Source organism: Nerophis ophidion, linkage group LG08, assembly GCF_033978795.1.
Source record: "Nerophis ophidion isolate RoL-2023_Sa linkage group LG08, RoL_Noph_v1.0, whole genome shotgun sequence".
NCBI lineage: Eukaryota > Metazoa > Chordata > Actinopteri > Syngnathiformes > Syngnathidae > Nerophis > Nerophis ophidion.
In genome coordinates, this window is record NC_084618.1 from 11180829 (window position 1) to 11202657 (window position 21829).

General features: G+C 35.9%; 1 protein-coding gene across 1 annotated transcript in view; it reads right to left on the reverse strand.

Annotated features, from left to right (window-relative positions):
- Positions 1–21829, reverse strand: part of sdk2b (sidekick cell adhesion molecule 2b) — a 653132-nt gene that overhangs the window by 200295 nt on the left and 431008 nt on the right. Inside the window, 2 exon segments of the mRNA XM_061907681.1 lie at positions 68–215; positions 18445–18551. Of these exon segments, the coding sequence (XP_061763665.1) occupies positions 68–215; positions 18445–18551 (255 nt within the window).

A 21829-nucleotide genomic window follows, 5' to 3' on the forward strand; every position in this document is an offset into this window, starting at 1 on the left:
TGGCGGGGTGAAACAGGAGTTCAGCACAACAAGAGTTACAGAAAACAAGAGTGGGGGAGGGGCTTACATGCGGCTGCTGGGCGGGATCTTGCGGCCGTCCCGGTACCATGTGACCTGCGGCTGGGGGAAGCTGCGGATGCGAGGCGCCGGGATGACGGCGCCCTCTCCCTGCGAGATGGACTGGGCGCGCTCGCCCTCCTCGAAGCTGCCCATGACTGCAAGACAGGAAGACAAGAGAGGTCAGCCACGCTTTTGACCGCCATCGCCCCCGCGCAGCTCCTTCAACAGGCCCTCTTGTTCCGACACACCGAGCCCGCTGTGACGGACGGCGCCGTGCTGTTGCCATGGTTCCCCCTCCTCGGCGATGTAATGACTCACAAAGGGGGACGCTGAAAGGACCGGCATTCATGTCCGCCGGCCTCCCGCGCTCGTGCCCTGGACGCCATCCATCTTGATCACGCTTTAAATGAACGCATTAGTCGACCTCGCCGCTCGCTAATTATTCCGTTTTCCTCGTTTGCTGCACGCCAGACCTCGCCGCATCTCCACGGTGACACCGCTTTCGTGTAATTGTGACATTACTCCCGCTGTCAAACCTTTCAGCCTTTCCAGTGAACTTTTTCTACCAGACTCCTAAACTGCAGATTATTATTTTGATTAACAGCACTGAAAGTAACATAAAATACACAATGAATACAAGACATATAAACCCACTGAATTGGCACGAAAAACATAACAGGAGTGAGTTTTTTTTTCCATATAATTAGTCAATACATGATATTTAAACACACTTAGTTGGCAAAAAAACATTAGTCACCAAGAAAATATTCAAAATAATACAAAAATAACCGGAGTGATTTTTTTTTTTTTTTTTCATATATTTATCCAATACATGATATATAAAAACACTGAGTTGGCACAAAAAACATTAGCCACCAAGAAAATATTTAAAAACTACAAAATTAATTTAGGTAACAGGACTGAAAGTTACAGGACTGAGGTTTTTTTTAGCATATAATTAACCAATAAATTATATATAAACACCCATCCATCCATTTTCTACCGCTTATTCCCTTTCGGGGTCGCGGGGGGCGCTGGCGCCTATCTCAGCTACAATCGGGCGGAAGGCGGGGTACACCCTGGACAAGTCGCCACCTCATCGCAGGGCCAACACAGATAGACAGACAACATTCACACTCACATTCACACACTAGGGCCAATTTAGTGTTGCCAATCAACCTATCCCCAGGTGCATGTCTTTGGAAGTGGGAGGAAGCCGGAGTACCCGGAGGGAACCCACGCATTCACGGGGAGAACATGCAAACTCCACACAGAAAGATCCCGAGCCTGGATTTGAACCCAGGACTGCAGGACCTTCGTATTGTGAGGCAGACGCACTAACCCCTCTGCCACCGTGAAGCCATATATATAAACACACTTAATTAAAATGAAAAACATTAGTTACCAAGAAAATACTTAAAAAATACAAACATAATTTAGGTAACAGGACTGAAAGTTACAGGAGTGAGGTTTTATTTGCAAATAATTAGCCAATGCATGATATGTAAACACACTTAGTTGGCACGAAAAACATTATTCACCAAGAAAATACTTAAAAAATACAAAAATATTTTAGGTGACTTTTTTTTTTCCATATAATTAGTCAATACATGATATTTAAACACACTTAGTTGGCAAAAAAACATTAGTCACCAAGAAAATATTCAAAATAATACAAAAATAACAGGAGTGATTTTTTTTTTTTTTTTTTTTTCATATATTTATCCAATACATGATATATAAACACACTTAGTTGGCACAAAAAACAGTCATCAATAAAATATTTTTTTAAAATACAAAAATAATTTAGGTAACACGATTGAAAGTTACAGGAGTGATTTAAAAAAAAATTTTTTTTGCATATAATTAGCCAATACATAATATATAAAAACACTGAGTTGGTACAAAAACATTAGTCACCAAGAAAATATTTAAAAATAATACAAAAATAACAGGAGTGAGTCCCCCCCCCCCCCCACCCCCCATATATTTAGCCAATACATGATATATAAAAACACTGAGTTGGCACAAAAAACATTAGTCACCAAGAAAATATTTAAAAACTACAAAATTAATTTAGGTAACAGGACTGAAAGTTACAGGAGTGAGTTTTTTAAATCTTTTTTAACATATAATTATCCAATATATGATATATAAACACACTTAGTTGGCACCCAAAACATAAGTCACCAAGAAAATATGTTAAAAATACAAAAATGATTTAGGTAACAGCACTGAAAGTTACAGGAGTGAGGTTTTATTTGCATATAACTAGCCAATGCATGATATGTAAACACACTTAGTTGCGACGAAAAACATTAGTCACCAAGAAAATACTTAATAAATACAAAAATAATTTAGGTAACAGGACTGAAAGTTACAGTAGCGACTTTTTTTTACATATAATTAGTCAACACATGATATATAAACACACTTAGTTGGCACGAAAAACATTAGTCATCAATAATATATTTTTAAAAATACTAAAATAATTTAGGTAACGGGACTGAGAGTTACAGGAATTTTTTTTGTTTTTTTTTAGCATATAATTAGCCAATACATGATATAAAAACACACTTAATTAGCACGAATAGAAATAAGTCACCAAGAAAATATTTTAAAAATATGAATATGAATATTGTTACTTGAAGACTTATACATTTTAAATGTAATTAATATAATTGACAAGCAACTCTATTATGGACATACTCTTGTTTACTTTCGGTTACAGTTTCAGTACTATTTAGGATATTTACTCCATCTCAACTCTGTGGTATTATTCTTTTCACAAAATACAATCCATTAGTATGTTAATGTTCAATCTTACTTGTGAAAAGTAATCCCCCTATTCCTATTTCCAACAGTCCGCTCATTTGAGCAGGAAAACACCTTTTCTACCTGTCAACTGTCTGTTTAGGCTGCTCGCTGGCTCCTCATCACCACTTCAAGATGGCGGCCTAATTTCTCGCGTCACAGCAGCCAATGCAGCGTCTACTTATAAGACGTCTGTGAGTAAAACCATTAATGCAATTTATCTGGGACTGCTGCCTCATCAATAACACATCGGTGACCCTTGCACCTGATCAATGTCCAACCACCACAGCCAGTAAATAGTTGTCCCCCGTTTATTTGTCTTTAATACAACAAATGACTGTTTACTTTACAATTGTGTGTACACATAATTACCTGTACCGCCATTAGCCAGCAGGTGGCGCACTCTGACTGCATGACCTCAACTGTTGGCAAACCAACAAAGAAGACCGGCGTTGTTTTCCTTTTGTTGTTTGTTTACAAGCAAAATATGTTGACCAAATATAAGTAAATTATTAATAAATATGTTGGTAATCCAGCGGCTGATTACGGGCGTTAGTTGAACATAAAATGTTGTATTTGGAACGTGTGTGTAGCATTGAAGCTAAGTTAGCCACGTAAGCTAAAACTGTTTAGCTAACTCTTAGCTTTCGTGTAAGAATTAATACGTTGTCCAGTTTGATATTTGATAACTTAAAATAATGCACCGTGATTGCAAAAGCCATGTAATGTTTGTTTGGAATTAGTGCCTAAGAAATGTGAAATCGTGAGTTTTAGAAAGAAATCGCGAGTGGCGCCAGTCGGCTTATTTCCGCTACTTCCGGTTTGACGCCCGGTACGTAATTTCACAATAAAAGCACACCGGTATAGCAATTGATAAATAATCAGTATTAATGCAAGTGACATGTATTGCAATACATTTCAAAATGTACGAATGATTTTGTCGTTCTATTTAAGACACAATGTTGAAATAGCACGATCGTGTATTTTTTGGGGGAGATTTGCAAGAAAAGAACTGTTTGCAAAACCACAGAAGAAGAGGTTGTTTTTTTTTTTATTGATTGATTGGCACTTTTATTAGTAGATTGCACGGTACAGTAAATATTCCATACAATCGACCGAATAAGTTTTTCAACTTGTTTAAGTAGGGGTCCACGTCAATCAATTCACGGTTTCAAACATTGACACAATAATCGCCCTCACCTGCGTTATATTTTTGTATTGTTTATTTAAAGAAAACCAAGATTGCCTTCCAGCAAAACATAAATAAAAATGTGCTGCATTTGAATGAATCTCGTCCCGTTTGTATGAAGGCTACACTAATGACAGGGGTTGTCTCGATATCGATATTTTGGCACCGGTACCAAAATGTGCTGTATGTCAATACTTTGGTACTTTTCTAAATAAAGGTGAACACAAATTCATTAATGTTAATTCTTAAAACGTATCATTTGGTGGTCAATTGTATGGAAAATGTACTGTACTGTGCAATCTACTAATAAAAGTTTCAATCAATCACAAAAAATAGCACTATTGGATTTATTTGAACAAAAAATCTTTGTCTATATGAAACATATGTTTATTACTGCAATTTAGTTCTTAAATAAAATAGTGAACATATTACAAACCCCGTTTCCATATGAGCTTGGAAATTGTGTTTGATGTAAATATAAACGAATACAATGATTTTCAAATAATTTTCAACCCATATTCAGTTGAATATGCTACAAAGACAACATACTTGATGTTCAAACTCATAAACTATTTTATTTTGCTAATAATAATTAACTTAGAATTTCATGGCTGCAACACGTGCCAAAGTAGTTGGGAAAGGGCATGTTCACCACTGTGTTACATCACCTTTTCTTTTAACAACACTCAATAAACGTTTGGGAACTGAGGAAACTAATTGTTGAAGCTTTGAAAGTGGAATTCTTTCCCATTCTTGTTTTATGTAGAGCTTCAGTCCTTCAACAGTCCAGGGTCTCCGCTGTCCTATTTTACGCTTCACACATTTTCCATGGGAGACAGGTCTGGACTGCAGGCGGGCCAGGAAAGTACCCGCACTCTTTTTTTTTTTACAAAGCCACGCTGTTGTAACACGTGCTGAATGTGGCTTGGCATTGTCTTGCTGAAATAAGCAGGGGCGTCCATGAAAAAGACGGCGCTTAGATGGCAGCATATGTTGTTCCAAAAGCTGTATGTACCTTTCAGCATTAATGGTGCCTTCACTGATGTGTAAGTTACCCATGCCTTGGGCACTAATGCACCCCCATACCATCACACATGCTGGCTTTTCAACTTTGCGTCAACAACAGCCTGGATGGTTTGCTTCCCCTTCGGTCCGGATGACATGATGTCGAATATTTCTAAAAACAATTTGAAATGTGGACTCGTCAGATCACAGAACACTTTTCCACTTTGCATCAGTCCATCTTAGATGATTCCGAGCCCAGAGAAGCCGGCAGCGTTTCTGGATGTTGTTGATAAATGGCTTTCACTTTGCATAGTAGAGCTTTAACTTGCACTTACAGATGTAGCCACCAACTGTATTTAGTGCCAGTGGTTTTCTGAAGTGTTCCTGAGCCCATGTGGTGATATCCTTTAGAAATTGATGTCGGTTTTTGATACAGTGCCGTTTGAGGGATCATTCAATGTTGGTTTCCGGCCATGCCGCTTACGTGGAGTGATTTCTCCAGATTCCCTGAACCTTTTGATGATATTATGGAGCGTAGATGTTAAAATCCCTAAATTTCTTGGAATTGCACTTTGAGAAAGGTTGTTCTTAAACTGTTTGACTATTTCCTCACGCAGTTGTGGACAAAGGGGTGTACCTCGCCCCATCCTTTCTTGTGAAAGACTGAGCAATTTTTGGGAAGCTGTTTTTATACCCAATCATGGCACCCACCTGTTCCCAATTAGCCTGCACACCTGTGGGAATGTTCCAAATAAGCGTTTGATGAGCATTCCTCAACTTTATCAGTATTTATTGCGACCATTCCCAACTTCTTTGTCACGTGCTGCTGGCATCAAATTGTAAAGTTAATGATTATTTGCATCTAACACAAATTCCCAACTCATATGGAAACATCCATCCATCCATTTTCTCCCGCTTATTCCCTTTGGGGTCCGCGGGGGGCGCTGGCGCCTATCTCAGCTACAATCGGGCGGAAGGCGGTGTATACCCTGGACAAGTCGCCACCTCATCGCAGGGCCATATGGAAACAGGGTTTGTATATTTCCCGGAGACGCAAACGCGCCTGCTCGGGTGGAATGCGGTCCTTCACAGGACTGTCGCGTGTCAGACAAATCCGAGGATGTTTCATTTCCCACCCGCACGACATCAAACAGTCCGCCGCACGCTTTGGAAGAATAATAATCATCATCTTTAAACGGGCTCAGCCAGCCGGGCTTTGAAGCAGGTGCGAGCGCTGCAGCATCGATCGGATTTTTTCGCCTCCTTTCAGAGGGAATCAAACGGGCGGCGGAGCGCTCGCTCGTGAACCAAAAATTGTCGTGACTTTGATCTGCCGCTTCCCTGACATCCTCCTCCTCCTCCCCGCCTCCCCTAAATCCCCGACGCTTCGCCGTGTTTCTCGTCCTCCGAGGTGTGTTCCCGCACTCCTTCATTGTTCATCTTCCACTCCCCTCGCCTGCGCTCTCTGCCACCCGTGTTCCTAATCCTGCAATGCGTGGCGGTGGGGGGGTAAAGGAAAAAAAACACCCCGTGATTACACCAAATGACACCACTTATGTGACAATACATGTACTTTACAGCCGTGGTCCCCAACCACCGGTCCAGGGCCGTGACACATTTACTTACGGACCGCAGAGAAACTTTAAATAACTTATAAACGACTACATTTTCTCAGACTTAAAGTTCACGTGTCCAGCTAGCTCAGGGGGGTCAGACTGGTCAAATACAGTCTATTACTCAGCATTATTCACATGTGAATAATATAAATAGTCTAATATAGAGCATTATTCACATAAGAATAACATAAATACAGTCTATTTTTCTGCATTATTCACCTGTGAATAATATAAATACAATCTATTATACAACATTATTCACATGTGAATAATATAAATACAATCTATTATACGGCATTATTCACATGTGAATAACATAAATACAGTCTATTATACAGCATTATTCACATGTGAATAACATAAATGCGTGGCGCAGTGGAAGAGTGGCCGTGCGCAACCCGAGGGTCACTGGTTCAAATCCCACCTAGAACCAACCTCGTCACGTCCGTTGTGTCCTGAGCAAGACACTTCACCCTTGCTCCTGATGGGTGCTGGTTGGCGCCTTGCATGGCAGCTCCCTCCATGTGTGTGTGAATGGGTAAATGTGGAAGTAGTGTCAAAGTGCTTTGAGTACCTTGAAGGTAGAAAAGCGCTATACAAGTACAACCCATTTATCATTTATCATTATACAGCATTATTCACAAGTCAATAATATGAATACAGTCTATTATACGGCATTATTCACATGTGAATAATGTAAATACAATCTATTATACAGCATTATTCACATGTGAATAACATAAATACAGTCTATTATACAGCACTATTCACATGTGAATAACATAAATATAGTCTACTATACAGCATTATTGGTTTGTGCAGCCCTTTGAGACACTAGTGATTTAGGGCTATATAAGTAAACATTGATTGATTATTCACACGTGAATAACATAAATACAGTCTATTATACAACATTATTCACATGTGAATAATATAAATACAATCTATTATACGGCATTATTCACATGTGAATAACATAAATACAGTCTATTATACAGCATTATTCACATGTGAATAACATAAATATAGTCTACTATACAGCATTATTGGTTTGTGCAGCCCTTTGAGACACTAGTGATTTAGGGCTATATAAGTAAACAATGATTGATTATTCACACGTGAATAACATAAATACAGTCTATTATACAACATTATTCACATGTGAATAATATAAATACAATCTATTATACGGCATTATTCACATGTGAATAACATAAATACAGACGATTATACAGCATTATTCACATGTGAAAACTATAAATACAGTCTATTATACAGCATTTTCACATGTGAATAACACAAATACAGTCTATTATACAGCATTATTCACAAGTCAATAATATGAATACAGTCTATTATACGGCATCATTCACATGTGAATAATGTAAATACAATCCATTATACAGCATTATTCACATGTGAATAATATGAATACACTCTATTCACATGTGAATAATATGAATACAGTCTATTATACAGCATTATTCACATGTGAATAATATGAATACACTCTATTCACATGTGAATAATATGAATACAGTCTATTATACAGCATTGTTCACATGTGAATAATATAAATGCAGTCTATGATACAGCATTATTCACATGTGAATAACATAAATATAGTCTACTATACAGCATTATTGGTTTGTGCAGCCCTTTGAGACACTAGTGATTTAGGGCTATATAAGTAAACATTGATTGATTATTCACACGTGAATAACATAAATACAGTCTATTATACAACATTATTCACATGTGAATAATATAAATACAATCTATTATACGGCATTATTCACATGTGAATAACATAAATACAGTCTATTATACAGCATTATTCACATGTGAATAACATAAATATAGTCTACTATACAGCATTATTGGTTTGTGCAGCCCTTTGAGACACTAGTGATTTAGGGCTATATAAGTAAACAATGATTGATTATTCACACGTGAATAACATAAATACAGTCTATTATACAACATTATTCACATGTGAATAATATAAATACAATCTATTATACGGCATTATTCACATGTGAATAACATAAATACAGACGATTATACAGCATTATTCACATGTGAAAACTATAAATACAGTCTATTATACAGCATTTTCACATGTGAATAACACAAATACAGTCTATTATACAGCATTATTCACAAGTCAATAATATGAATACAGTCTATTATACGGCATCATTCACATGTGAATAATGTAAATACAATCCATTATACAGCATTATTCACATGTGAATAATATGAATACACTCTATTCACATGTGAATAATATGAATACAGTCTATTATACAGCATTATTCACATGTGAATAATATGAATACACTCTATTCACATGTGAATAATATGAATACAGTCTATTATACAGCATTGTTCACATGTGAATAATATAAATGCAGTCTATGATACAGCATTATTCACATGTGAATAACATAAATATAGTCTACTATACAGCATTATTGGTTTGTGCAGCCCTTTGAGACACTAGTGATTTAGGGCTATATAAGTAAACATTGATTGATTATTCACACGTGAATAACATAAATACAGTCTATTATACAACATTATTCACATGTGAATAATATAAATACAATCTATTATACGGCATTATTCACATGTGAATAACATAAATACAGTCTATTATACAGCATTATTCACATGTGAATAACATAAATATAGTCTACTATACAGCATTATTGGTTTGTGCAGCCCTTTGAGACATTATTGATTTAGGGCTATATAAGTAAACATTGATTGATTATTCACACGTGAATAACAAATACAGTCTATTATACAGCATTATTCACATGTGAATAATATAAATACAATCTATTATACGGCATGATTCACATGTGAATAACATAAATACAGTCTATTATACAGCATTATTCACATGTGAATAACATAAATACAGTCTAGTATACAGCATTATTTACATGTGAATAATATAAATACAGTCTATTATACAGCATTATTCACATGTGAATAACATAAATACAGTCTATTATACAGCATTATTCACAAGTCAATAATATGAATACAGTCTATTATACGGCATTATTCACATGTGAATAATGTAAATACAATCTATTATACAGCATTATTCACATGTGAATAACATAAATACAGTCTATTATACAGCATTATTCACAAGTCAATAATATGAATACAGTCTATTATACGGCATTATTCACATGTGAATAATGTAAATACAATCTATTATACAGCATTATTCACATGTGAATAACATAAATACAGTCTATTATACAACATCATTCACATGTGAATAATATAAATGCAGTCTATCATACAGCATTATTCACATATAAATAACATAAATACAGTCTGTTATGCAGCATTATTCACATGTGAATAACATAAATACAGTCTATTATACAGCATCATTCACATGTGAATAATATAAATGCAGTCTATCATACAGCATTATTCACATATAAATAACATAAATACAGTCTATTATACAGCATTATTCACAAGTCAATAATATGAATACAGTCTATTATACGGCATTATTCACAAGTCAATAATATGAATACAGTCTATTATACAGCATTATCACATGTGAATAACATAAATACAGTCTATTATACAGCATTATTCACAAGTCAACAATATGAATACAGTCTATTATACGGCATTATTCACATGTGAATAACATAAATACAGTCTATTATACAGCATTATTCACATATGAATAATATAAATAGTCTAATATACAGCATTATTCACATAAGAATAACATAAATACAGTCAATTTTTCTGCATTATTCACCTGTGAATAATATAAATACAGTCTATTATACAGCATTAGTCACATGTGAATAACATAAATACAGTCTATTATACAGCATTATTCACAAGTCAATAATATGAATACAGTCTATTATACGGCATTATTCACATGTGTATAATGTAAATACAATCTATTATACAGCATTATTCACATGTGAATAACATAAATACTGTCTATTATACAGCATTATTCACATGTGAATAACATAAATACAATCTATTATACAGCATTATTCACATGTGAATAACATAAATACAGTCTATTATACAGCATTATTCACATATGAATAATATAAATAGTCTAATATACAGCATTATTCACATAAGAATAACATAAATACAGTCTATTTTTCTGCATTATTCACCTGTGAATAATATAAATACAGTCTATTATACAGCATTAGTCACATGTGAATAACATAAATACAGTCTATTATACAGCATTATTCACATGTGAACAACATAAATTCAGTCTATTATACAGCATTATTCACAAGTGAATAATATAAATACAGTCTATTTTTCGGCATTATTCACATGTGAATAATATAAATACAGTCAAGTATACAGCATTATTCACAAGTCAATAATATGAATACAATCTATTATACAGCATTATTCACATGTGAATAACATAAATACAGTCTATGATACAGCATTATTCACATGTAAATAACATAAATACAGTCTATTATACAGCATTATTCACATGTGAAAAATATAAATACAGTCTATTATACAGCATTATTCACATGTGAATAATATAAATACAGTCTATTATACAACATTATTCACATGTGAATAACATAAATACAGTCTATTATACAGCATTATTCACATGTGAATAACATAAATACAGTCTATTATACAGCATTATTCACATGTGAATAATATAAATACAGTCTATTATACAACATTATTCACATGTGAATAACATAAATACAGTCTATTATACAGCATTATTCACATGTGAATAACATAAATACAGTCTATTATACAGCATTATTCACATGTGAATAATATAAATACAGTCCATCATACAGTATTGTATGTATATATAAATACATTTGCCAGAAGAGTTTTACATTATTTGAGTACCTCAAAAGACAAAAGGTAAAAATACATTAGTGTTTTTGTCATAAAAAAAAACAAAAAAAAACTTTTGTCGAGGATTTACCAGTTTTAGGAATGACAAAAGCCAAAGTTGTCACGTTGTGTAAATGGTAAATAAAAAGAGAATACAATGATTTGCAAACCCTTTTCAACTTACATTCAATTGAATGGACTGCACATTTGAAATGTGGACTCGTCAGACCATAGAACACGTTTCCACTTTGCATCAGTTCATCTTAAATGGCGTTTCTGGGTGTTGTTGATAAATGGCTTTGGCTTTGTATAGTAGAGTTTTAACTTGCACTTACAGATGTAGCGAGTGACTGTAGTTACGGACGGTGGTTTTTCTGAAGTGTTCCTGAGCCCGTGTGGTGATATCCTTTACACACTTTTTTGATGCAGTACCCCCTGAGGGATCCAAGGGTCTTGATATCATGGTTTACGCGCAGTGATTTCTCCAAGGTTCTCTGAACCTTTCGATGATATTACGGACCGTGGATGGTGAAATCCTTAAATTCCTTGCAATAGCTGGTTTGGAAAGGTTTTTTCTTGAACAATTTGCTCAGGCATTTGTTGACAAAGTGGTGACCCTCGCCCCGTCCTTGTTTGTGAATGACTGAGCATTTCATGGAAGATCCCATCTGTTCCCAATTAGCCTGTTCACCTGTGGGATGTTCCTAATAAGTGTTTGATGAGCGTTTTTCAACTTTTGTCTTTTTTGCCACTTGTGCCAGCTTTTTTGAATTCCAAATGAGCTAATATTTGCAAAAAAAATAACAAAGTTTTCCAGTTGGAACGTTAAATATCTTGTCTTTGCAGTCTATTCAATTGAATGTTAGTTGAAAAGGATTTGCAAATCATTGTATTCTCTTCTTATTTACCATTTAAACGAAGGGGACAACTTCACTGGTTTAGGGTTTTGTGTACTAGCATCAAGCTAGCGTATTTTTTTCGGCAAAGTAGAGCCTTATTTTACTTACGTTTTTTCTGAGTCCATTTCTTTGTCGGCATTGAAAATTGCAACACCGCCTCGAGGTCGTTTGGCCGAGTCCGCTCTCAGTGCTGCTGGAGTGATCGCCAAGTGGGTTATACTATACTTGTATAGTGCGTTTCTACCTTCAAGGTACTCAAAGCGCTTTGACACTACTTCCACATTCACCCATTCACACACACATTCACACACTGATGGAGGGAGCTGCCATGCAAGGCGCTAACCAGCACCCATCAGGAGCAAGGGTGAAGTGTCTTGCTCAAGGACACAATGGATGAGACGAAGTTGGGGATTGAACCAGGAACCCTCAGGTTGCTGTCACGGCCACCACCCCCAACCGCGCCATGCCGTCCCCAAGTGGACGTGACAGTACCCCCCCTAATGAGGATGACGAGCAATACGTGTGATCCCTCGTCTGTGAGTGTATCCCAGGTGTACCTAATGAAACGGGTGCACGGCGGGGGGTCGGGATAACAAGCGTCGGGCGGGCGTGACGACGACGACGACGACGAGACTCCCCGACGCGGCGTTTCTGTAATATCTCGTTAACAAGACGCGGGAGCAAATTTACAGAAACGCGACCCAGCCCGGTTCTTCCCGCCAGGAGACCACAGATGTCGTTGGAAAAAAAACCTAAAATCCTGCCCACCCCACCCAAAAAAACAAAAAAAAACCCCACACAACAACAATATCAATCTAATGAGGATGCTGAGTGGAACATCTGTCCACTTCCATGGCGCCGCCAATCCGCCACTGTGATGCGAGCAGATCCTTCATAGTGCCAACATCTGGCCCTGGTGGGCTCGCTTTTGATACACTAAACAGTGTGTGTATGTGTGTGTGTGTGTGTGTGTGTGTGTTGTGTTGTATTCCTACCCTTCTTGAGACATCGGGAAGGGGAAAGTAGCTTCCATATGAGGAGGTGTGAACAAGTTAGGACATAAATCACGGTCCCAATACGGAAAACCATTGCACCAAATAGAGAACCAAATACCAGAGTCCGTGAACATTGCTCCAAAGTCAGGATTTTTTTGGGTTGATATAATGTGCATACAAAAGTAAACACTGACAAAGTGCAAAGGCAGTAATATTGCCAAAATTTTGACTTTTGTCGGGTAAAATTATGACTCTTTTCATAAAATTGCCAACATTTTAAGCTTTTCTTGTTAAACTGTGACTTTTATTGAGTAAAATTCCAACTTTGATCATAATATTGCACAAATGTTCAGTTTTTCCTGTAAAATTTTGACCTGTGTTGAGTAAAATGATGACTTTTATTACAACACTGCCAAAATTCCAAGTTTTTCTTGTTAAATTCCAAATCATTTTTCAGAACAGGCTTTTTTAAATATTTGCATAGTATGTATATATTATTAATGTTGTAAATACACATCTTTATATATCTAGAAAGGCTGCTCCTAAAGAGGGAGGCATTTTTCTTAGCTCTCAAGAAGGTAACAAATAAAAGAATGTGTGTGTGTGTGTGTGTGTGTGTGTGTGTGTGTGTGTGTGTGTGTGTGTGTGTTCTTGTATTGCTAGGACATAAATCATGGTCCAATTGGGAAAACCATTTCATCTAACAGAGAGCCAAATTAGTACTAGAGTTCATGAACATTGCTCCAAAGTCAGGATTTTTTTTGGTTGATATAATGTGCATAGAAAACTAAACATTGACAAAGTGCAAAGGCAGTAATATAAGATAAAACAAGACGGCTGGTAAAGACGGACTTCCCTATTCATCCCCGGAAAAAGCCACCAGATGATCAGCTGATTTTACGACTTCCGTTGTAATGTAAAAGTATTAGTTTTTAATGTCAAATGGTGACATTTGTCATATAAAATTCCGACTTTTATCACAATATTGCCAATTTCTTTTTTGTTCTTAGTGACATTTTTTTGAGTGTTTACGTGTAGTTACGTGTGTTCTTGTATTCCTACCCGTCTTGAGACATGAAGAAGGAAAAGTATCTTCCATATGAGGAGGTTTGAACAAGTGATGACATAAATCATGGTCCCAATAACATTGTATATAATAGACAATGTCTCATTTAGTGACGGCCATCAAAATGAGGGTGGTCCCAAAAAGAAGGGATTTTTTCTAATTGACTGTCAGTTTTAAAAGTGCTTCCCCCTCTGGTCAACATATGAAATAACAAGTGTGTGTAAGAAATTGAAATGCGCCCCCTTTGGCCAAAATGTATTTGAAAAAAAAATATGTATATAGAAACATACTGTAATAACTTAAAGTAAATAATGAAGATTAATAAAAAATTTCAAAATAAATAAATAAATAAAAGCAGTCTTTTTCTTACGTTTTCTTTTCATATAAAACCGGGAACACTTTCTCATATTATTTCTGTTTCTTTCTTGTAAAATCATGACCTTTTTTTTAATGCAAAATTATAACTTTTTAATGCAAAACGTTGACATTTGTCATTTAAAATTCTGACTTTTATCACAATATGGCCATTTTTTTTTTGTTTTTGTAAAATAGTGATATTTTTTTCTGTAAAATTTCGACTTTTGTCATCCCTTAGCTAAGCAAAATTCATGTTATTATTAAAATATCGCCAAAAATTCAAAGTTTCTTTATAAAATTACGACTTTCTTCATAAAATTGCCAACATTTCAAGCTTTTCTTCTAAAATTGCGTCTGTTATTGAGTAAAATTCCATCTTTCATCATAAAATTGGACAAATGTTCAGTTTTTCTTGTAAAATTTTGACCTGTGTTGAGTAAAATGACGACTTTTCATATAAAACTGCCAAAATTCAAAGTTTTTCTTGTGAAATTCCAACTCATTTTTCACAACAAGCTTTTTATTATATTTGCATAGTATGTATATATTATTAATGTTGTAAATACACATCTTTATATATCTAGAAAGGCTGCTCCTAAAGAGGTAGGCTTTTTTCTCAGCTCTCAAGAAGGTAACAAATACAAGAATGTGTGTGTGTGTGTGTGTGTGTGTGTGTGTGTGTGTGTGTGTGTGTGTGTGTGTGTGTGTTCCTTTATTGCTAGGACATAAATCATGGTCCCAATAGGGAAAACCATTGCATCTAACAGAGAGCCAAATTAGTACTAGAGTTCATGAACATTGCTCCAAAGTCAGGATTTTTTTTGGTTGATTTAATGTGCATAGAAAAGTAAACATTGACAGGTGCAAAGGCAGCAATATGTGATAAAACAAGACGGCAGCTAAAGAAGGACTTCCTTGTTCATCCCCGGAAAAAAGCCACCAGATGATCAGCTGATTTTACGACTTCCGTTGTAATGTAAAAGTATTAGTTTTTAATGCCAAATGGTGACATTTGTCATATAAAATTCTGACTTTTATCATGATATTGCCAATTTTTTTTATGTTCTTAGTGACATTTTTTTGAGTAAAAATGTGACTTTTGTAATCATTTTGCCAAGCAAAATTCATGTTATCATTCAAATATTGCCAAAATTTTGACTTTTGTCGGGTAAAATTACGACTCTTTTCATAAAATTGCCAACATTTTAAGCTTTTCTTGTTAAACTGTGACTTTTATTGAGTAAAAGTCCAACTTTGATCATAATATTGCACAAATGTTCAGTTTTTCTTGTAAAATTTTCACCTGTGTTGAGTAAAATGACGACTTTTCATATAACACTGCCAAAATTCTAAGTTTTTCATGTGAAATTCCAACTCATTTTTCACAACAAGCTTTTTATTATATTTACATAGTATGTATATATTATTAATGTTGTAAATACACATCTTTATATATCTAGAAAGGCTGCTCCTAAAGAGGTAGGCTTTTTTCTCAGCTCTCAAGAAGGTAACAAATACAAGAATGTGTGTGTGCGCGCGTGTGTGTGTGTGTGTGTGAGTGTGCGTGTGTGTGTGTGTGCGTGTTCTTGTATTGCTAGGACATAAATCATGGTCCCAATAGGGAAAACCATTGCATCTAACAGAGAGCCAAATTAGTACTAGAGTTCATGAACATTGCTCCAAAGTCAGGATTTTTTTGTTGATTTAATGTGCATAGAAAAGTAAACATTGACAGGTGCAAAGGCAGCAATATGTGATAAAACAAGACGGCAGCTAAAGAAGGACTTCCTTATTCATCCCCGGAAAAAAGCCACCAAATGATCAGCTGATTTTACGACTTCCGTTGTAATGTAAAAGTATTCGTTTTTAATGCCAAATGGTGACATTTTTCATATAAAATTCGGACTTTTATCACAATATTGCCATTTTTTTTTTCTTAGTGACATTTTTTTGAGTAAAAATGTGACTTTTGTCATCATTTTGCCAAGCAAAATTCATGTTGTCATTCAAATATTGCCAAAATTTTGACTTTTGTCGGGTAAAATTACGACTCTTTTCATAAAATTGCCAACATTTTAAGCTTTTCTTGTTAAACTGTGACTTTTATTGAGTAAAAGTCCAACTTTGATCATAATATTGCACAAATGTTCAGTTTTTCTTGTAAAATGTTGACCTGTGTTGAGTAAAATGACGACTTTTATTACAACACTGCCAAAATTCTAAGTTTTTCTTGTTAAATTCAAACTCATTTTTCAGAACAGGCTTTTTTTAAATATTTGCATAGTATGTATATATTATTAATGTTGTAAATACACATCTTTATATATCTAGAAAGGCTGCTCCTAAAGAGGTAGGCTTTTTTCTCAGCTCTCAAGAAGGTAACAAATACAAGAATGTGTGTGTGTGTGTGTGTGTCTGTGTGTTCTTGTATTCCTACCCTTCTTGAGACATGAAGAAGGAAAAGTATCTTCCATATGAGGAGGTGTGAACAAGTGATGACATAAATGGTCCCAATAACATTGTATAATAGACAATGTCTCATTTGGTGACATCCATCAAAATGAGGGTGGTCCCAAAAAGAAGGGATTTTTTCTAATTGACTGTGTCAGTTTTAAAAGTGCTTCCCCCTCTGGTCAACATATGAAATAACAAGTGTGTGTAAGAAATTGAAATGCGACCCCTTTGGCCAAAATTTATTTAAAAAAAAAAATGTATATAGAAACATACTGTAATAACTTAAAGTAAATAATGAAGATTAATAAACAATTTCAAATTAAATAAATAAATAAATAAAAGCAGTCTTTTTCTCACATTTTTTTTCTTATAAAACTGGGAACACTTTCTCATATTCTTTCTGTTTCTTTCTCATAGAATCATGACCTTTTTTATGCAAAATTATAAATTTTTAATGCAAAACGTTGACATTTGTCATATAAAATTCTGACTTTTATCACAATATTGCCAATTTTTTTTTGTTCTTGTAAAATAGTGAATTTTTTTTCAGTAAAATTTTGACTTTTGTCATCCCTTTGCCAAGCAAAATTCATGTTATTATTAGAATATTGCCAACATTTTAAAGTTTCTTTATAAAATTACGACTCTTTTCATAAAATTGCCAACATTTCAAGCTTTTCTTGTAAAACTGCGTCTGTTATTGAGTAAAATTCCATCTTTCATCATAAAATCGGACAAATGTCCGGTTTTTTCTTGTAAAATTTTCACCTGTGTTGAGTAAAATGACGACTTTTCATATAAAACTGCCAAAATTCTAAGTTTTTCTTGTTAAATTCCAACTCATTTTTAACAACAAGCTTTTCCTTATATTTACATAGTATGTATATATTATTAATGTTGTAAATACACATCTTTATATATCTAGAAAGGCTGCTCCTAAAGAGGTAGGCTTTTTTCTCAGCTCTCAAGGTCAGAAATACACGGATGTGTGTGTGTGTGTGTGTGTGCGTGTGTATGTGTGTGTGTGTGTGTGTCTTAATGCACGATCCGTCCTTGGGGTGCAAATACTTACAAGCCACCTGCACTTCGGTGCGGCGCTGCAGGAGGGCTCCCACACGGTTCCTGACGATGCAGCGGTAGAAGCCGGCATGGGAGCGGTCCAGTGAGGGGATGAGATACCTGTCGTCAGCACACACACAAGCGCACACACGCACACACACACACACACACGGGAAAAAAAGATATTTACTTGGGCTATCATATCATATTACACCTATTTATGTTCCCCTAATCATCTTAAAGTGCATGGAGGTGAATCACTAGTGTGCAACGCCAAAGGTTGTGTATGTGCAAACACACACACACACACACACACACACACACACACACACACACACACACACACACACACACACACACACACACACACACACACACACACACACACACACTTAAGACCATCTAAAAGATGAGCAAGGACACAGAGGACAGCAGAGCTTAGCTGCTGTTTACTGCATTGATAATGATGCTCAAGGGGCTACGATAGTCAGCCCCGCCCCTCAAAACACACACCTGTGTTTAAATGTCACACACACACACACACGCACACACACACAGTAGTCGACCTTGACTGTTGCAGCACCGCCTCTCTGCCATGTGGAGGCGGTGTAACGTTTCCTGTTCCCTAGTTGCCAAAATAATGAAACAGAAGTTGTGTTACTTCCTGTTATATAGTGTTTCTTGTGAAAACGTTTTGTGTTACCTGCCGTGTTTCGTAATACATTCTTCCATGTTACAGCGTTTCCTGTTACGTGTTAAGTTGATTTTGATACATTGTTTTCCGTCGTGACGTTTCGTACTGCGAAGTTTCATGTGAAAACGTTTTGTTTTACAGTTATATGTGACTCGTTTGGTTTCTTCCCGTCGTAGCGTTTTGTGTTGCGATGTTTCATTGGAAAACGTTTAGTGTTACCTAACATTTTTTGTGATACATTGTTGGATGTTTCGGCATTTTCTTTTCAGCATTTCACTTATGTTGTTTCGTGTGAAGTTGTTTTTGTTACATTGCTTGTTGTCGTGACGTTCCGTACTGCGACGATTCGAGTGAAAACGTTTTGTGTTACCTAACATTTTTTGTGATACATTGTTGCATGTTGCGGCGTTTTCTTTTCAGCATTTCACTTACGTTGTTTCGTGTGAAGTTGTTTTTGTTACATTGCTTGTTGTCGTGACGTTCCGTACTGCGACGATTCATGTGAAAACGTTTTGTGTTACAATTATTCGTGACTAGTTTGGTTTCTGCCTGTTACAGCGTTTTGTGTTGCGATGTTTCATTTGAAAACGTTTTGTGTTGCCTAACATGTTTCGTGATACATTGTTCCATGTTACGGCGTTTCCTGTTAAGAGTTTCGCGTCACGTCGTTTCGTGCTAAGTTGATTTTGTTACATTGTTTGCTGTCGTGACGTTTCGTACTGTGACGATTCATGTGAAAACGTTTTGTGGTAGCTAACGTGTTTCGTGATACATTTTCCCATGTTACAGCGTTTCCTGTTAAGAGTGTCACGGTAATTTGTTTTTGTTGCGTCGTTTGCGGTCGTAATGTTTCGTACTGCGACCATTCTTGTACAAATGTTTTGTGTTACAATGACACTTGCAGCGTTTTGTGCTGTTACGTTTCGTGTTACGCTGCTTCCGCTTGTGACAGTTTTGTGTTACGATGTTTCATGTGAAAGCGTTTTGTTACCTACCGTGTTTTCATGTGAAAACGTTTTGTTACCTACTGAGTTTTCGTGATACATTGTTCCATGTTACGGTGTTTCCTTTTAAGAGTTTCACGTTACGTTGTTTCTTGTTAAGTTGTTTTTGTTACATTGTTTTGCAGTCGTAACGTTTCGTATTGTGATGATTCATGTAGAAATGTGTACTGTGTATAGTGTACTGTGACGATTCATGTGAAAACGTTTTGTGTGACAGTGATACGTGACTTGTTTGGTTTCTTCCTGTCATAGCGGTTTGTGTTGCGATGTTTCATGTGAAATTGTTTTCTGTTAGCTAACATGTCTCGTGATACTTTGTTCCATGTTACGGCGTTTCCTGTTAAGAGTTTTGCATCACGTCGTTTCGTGCTAAGTTGATTTTGTTACATTGTTTGCTGTCGTGACGTTTCGTACTGTGACCATTCATGTGAAAACCTTTTGTGGTAGCTAACGTGTTTCGTGATACATTTTCCCATGTTACAGCGTTTCCTGTTAAGAGTGTCTCGGTAATTTGTTTTTGTTGCATCGTTTGCAGTCGTAATGTTTCGTACTGCGACCATTCATGTACAAATGTTTTGTGTTACAATGACACTTGACTCGTTTCATGCAGCGTTTTGTGCTGTTACGTTTCGTGTTACGTTGCTTCCTCTTGTGACAGTTTTGTGTTACGATGTTTCATGTGAAAATGTTTTGTTACCTACCGTGTTTTCGTGATACATTGTTCCATGTTACGGTGTATCCTCTTAACAGTTTCACGTTACGTCGTTTCTTGTTAAGTTGTTTTTGTTACATTGTTTTGCAGTCATAACATTTCGTACTGTGACGATTCATGTACAAATGTTTTGTGTTACAATGACACTTGACTCGTTTCATGCAGCGTTTTGTGCTATTACGTTTCGTGTTACGTTGCTTCCTCTTGTGACAGTTTTGTGTTACGATGTTTCATGTGAAAGTGTTTTGTTACCTACCGTGTTTTCATGTGAAAACGTTTTTTTACCTACCGTGTTTTCGTGATACATTATTCCATGTTACGGTGTTTCCTGTTAAGAGTTTCACGTTACGTCGTTTCTTGTTAAGTTGTTTTTGTTACATTGTTTTGCAGTGATAACATTTCGTACTGTGACGATTCATGTACTGTGTACATTGACGATTCATGTGAAAACGTTTTGTGTTACAGTGATACGGGACTTGTTTGGTTTCTTCATGTCATAGCGGTTCGTGTTGCGATGTTTCATGTGAAATTGTTTTGTGTTAGCTAACATGTCTCGTGATACTTTGTTCCATGTTACGGGGTTTCCTGTTCAGCGTTTCCAATTACATTGTTTCGTGTTAAGTTGCTTTTGATACATTGTTTTCCGTCGTAACGTTTCGTACTGCGAAGATTCATGTGAAGACGTTTTGTTTTACAGTTGTATGTGACTCGTTTGGTTTCTTCCCGTCATAGCGTTTTGTGTTGCGATGTTTCATTTGAAAACGCTTAGTGTTACCTAACGATTTTCGTGATAAATTGTTGCATGTTTCGGCGTTTTCTTTTCAGCATTTCTCTTACGTTGTTTCGTGTGAAGTTGTTTTTGTTACATTGCTTGTTGTCGTGACGTTCCGTACTGTGACGATTCCTGTGAAAACATTTTGTGTTGCAATTATTCGTGACTAGTTTGGTTTCTGCCTGTTACAGCGTTTTGTGTTGCGATGTTTCATTT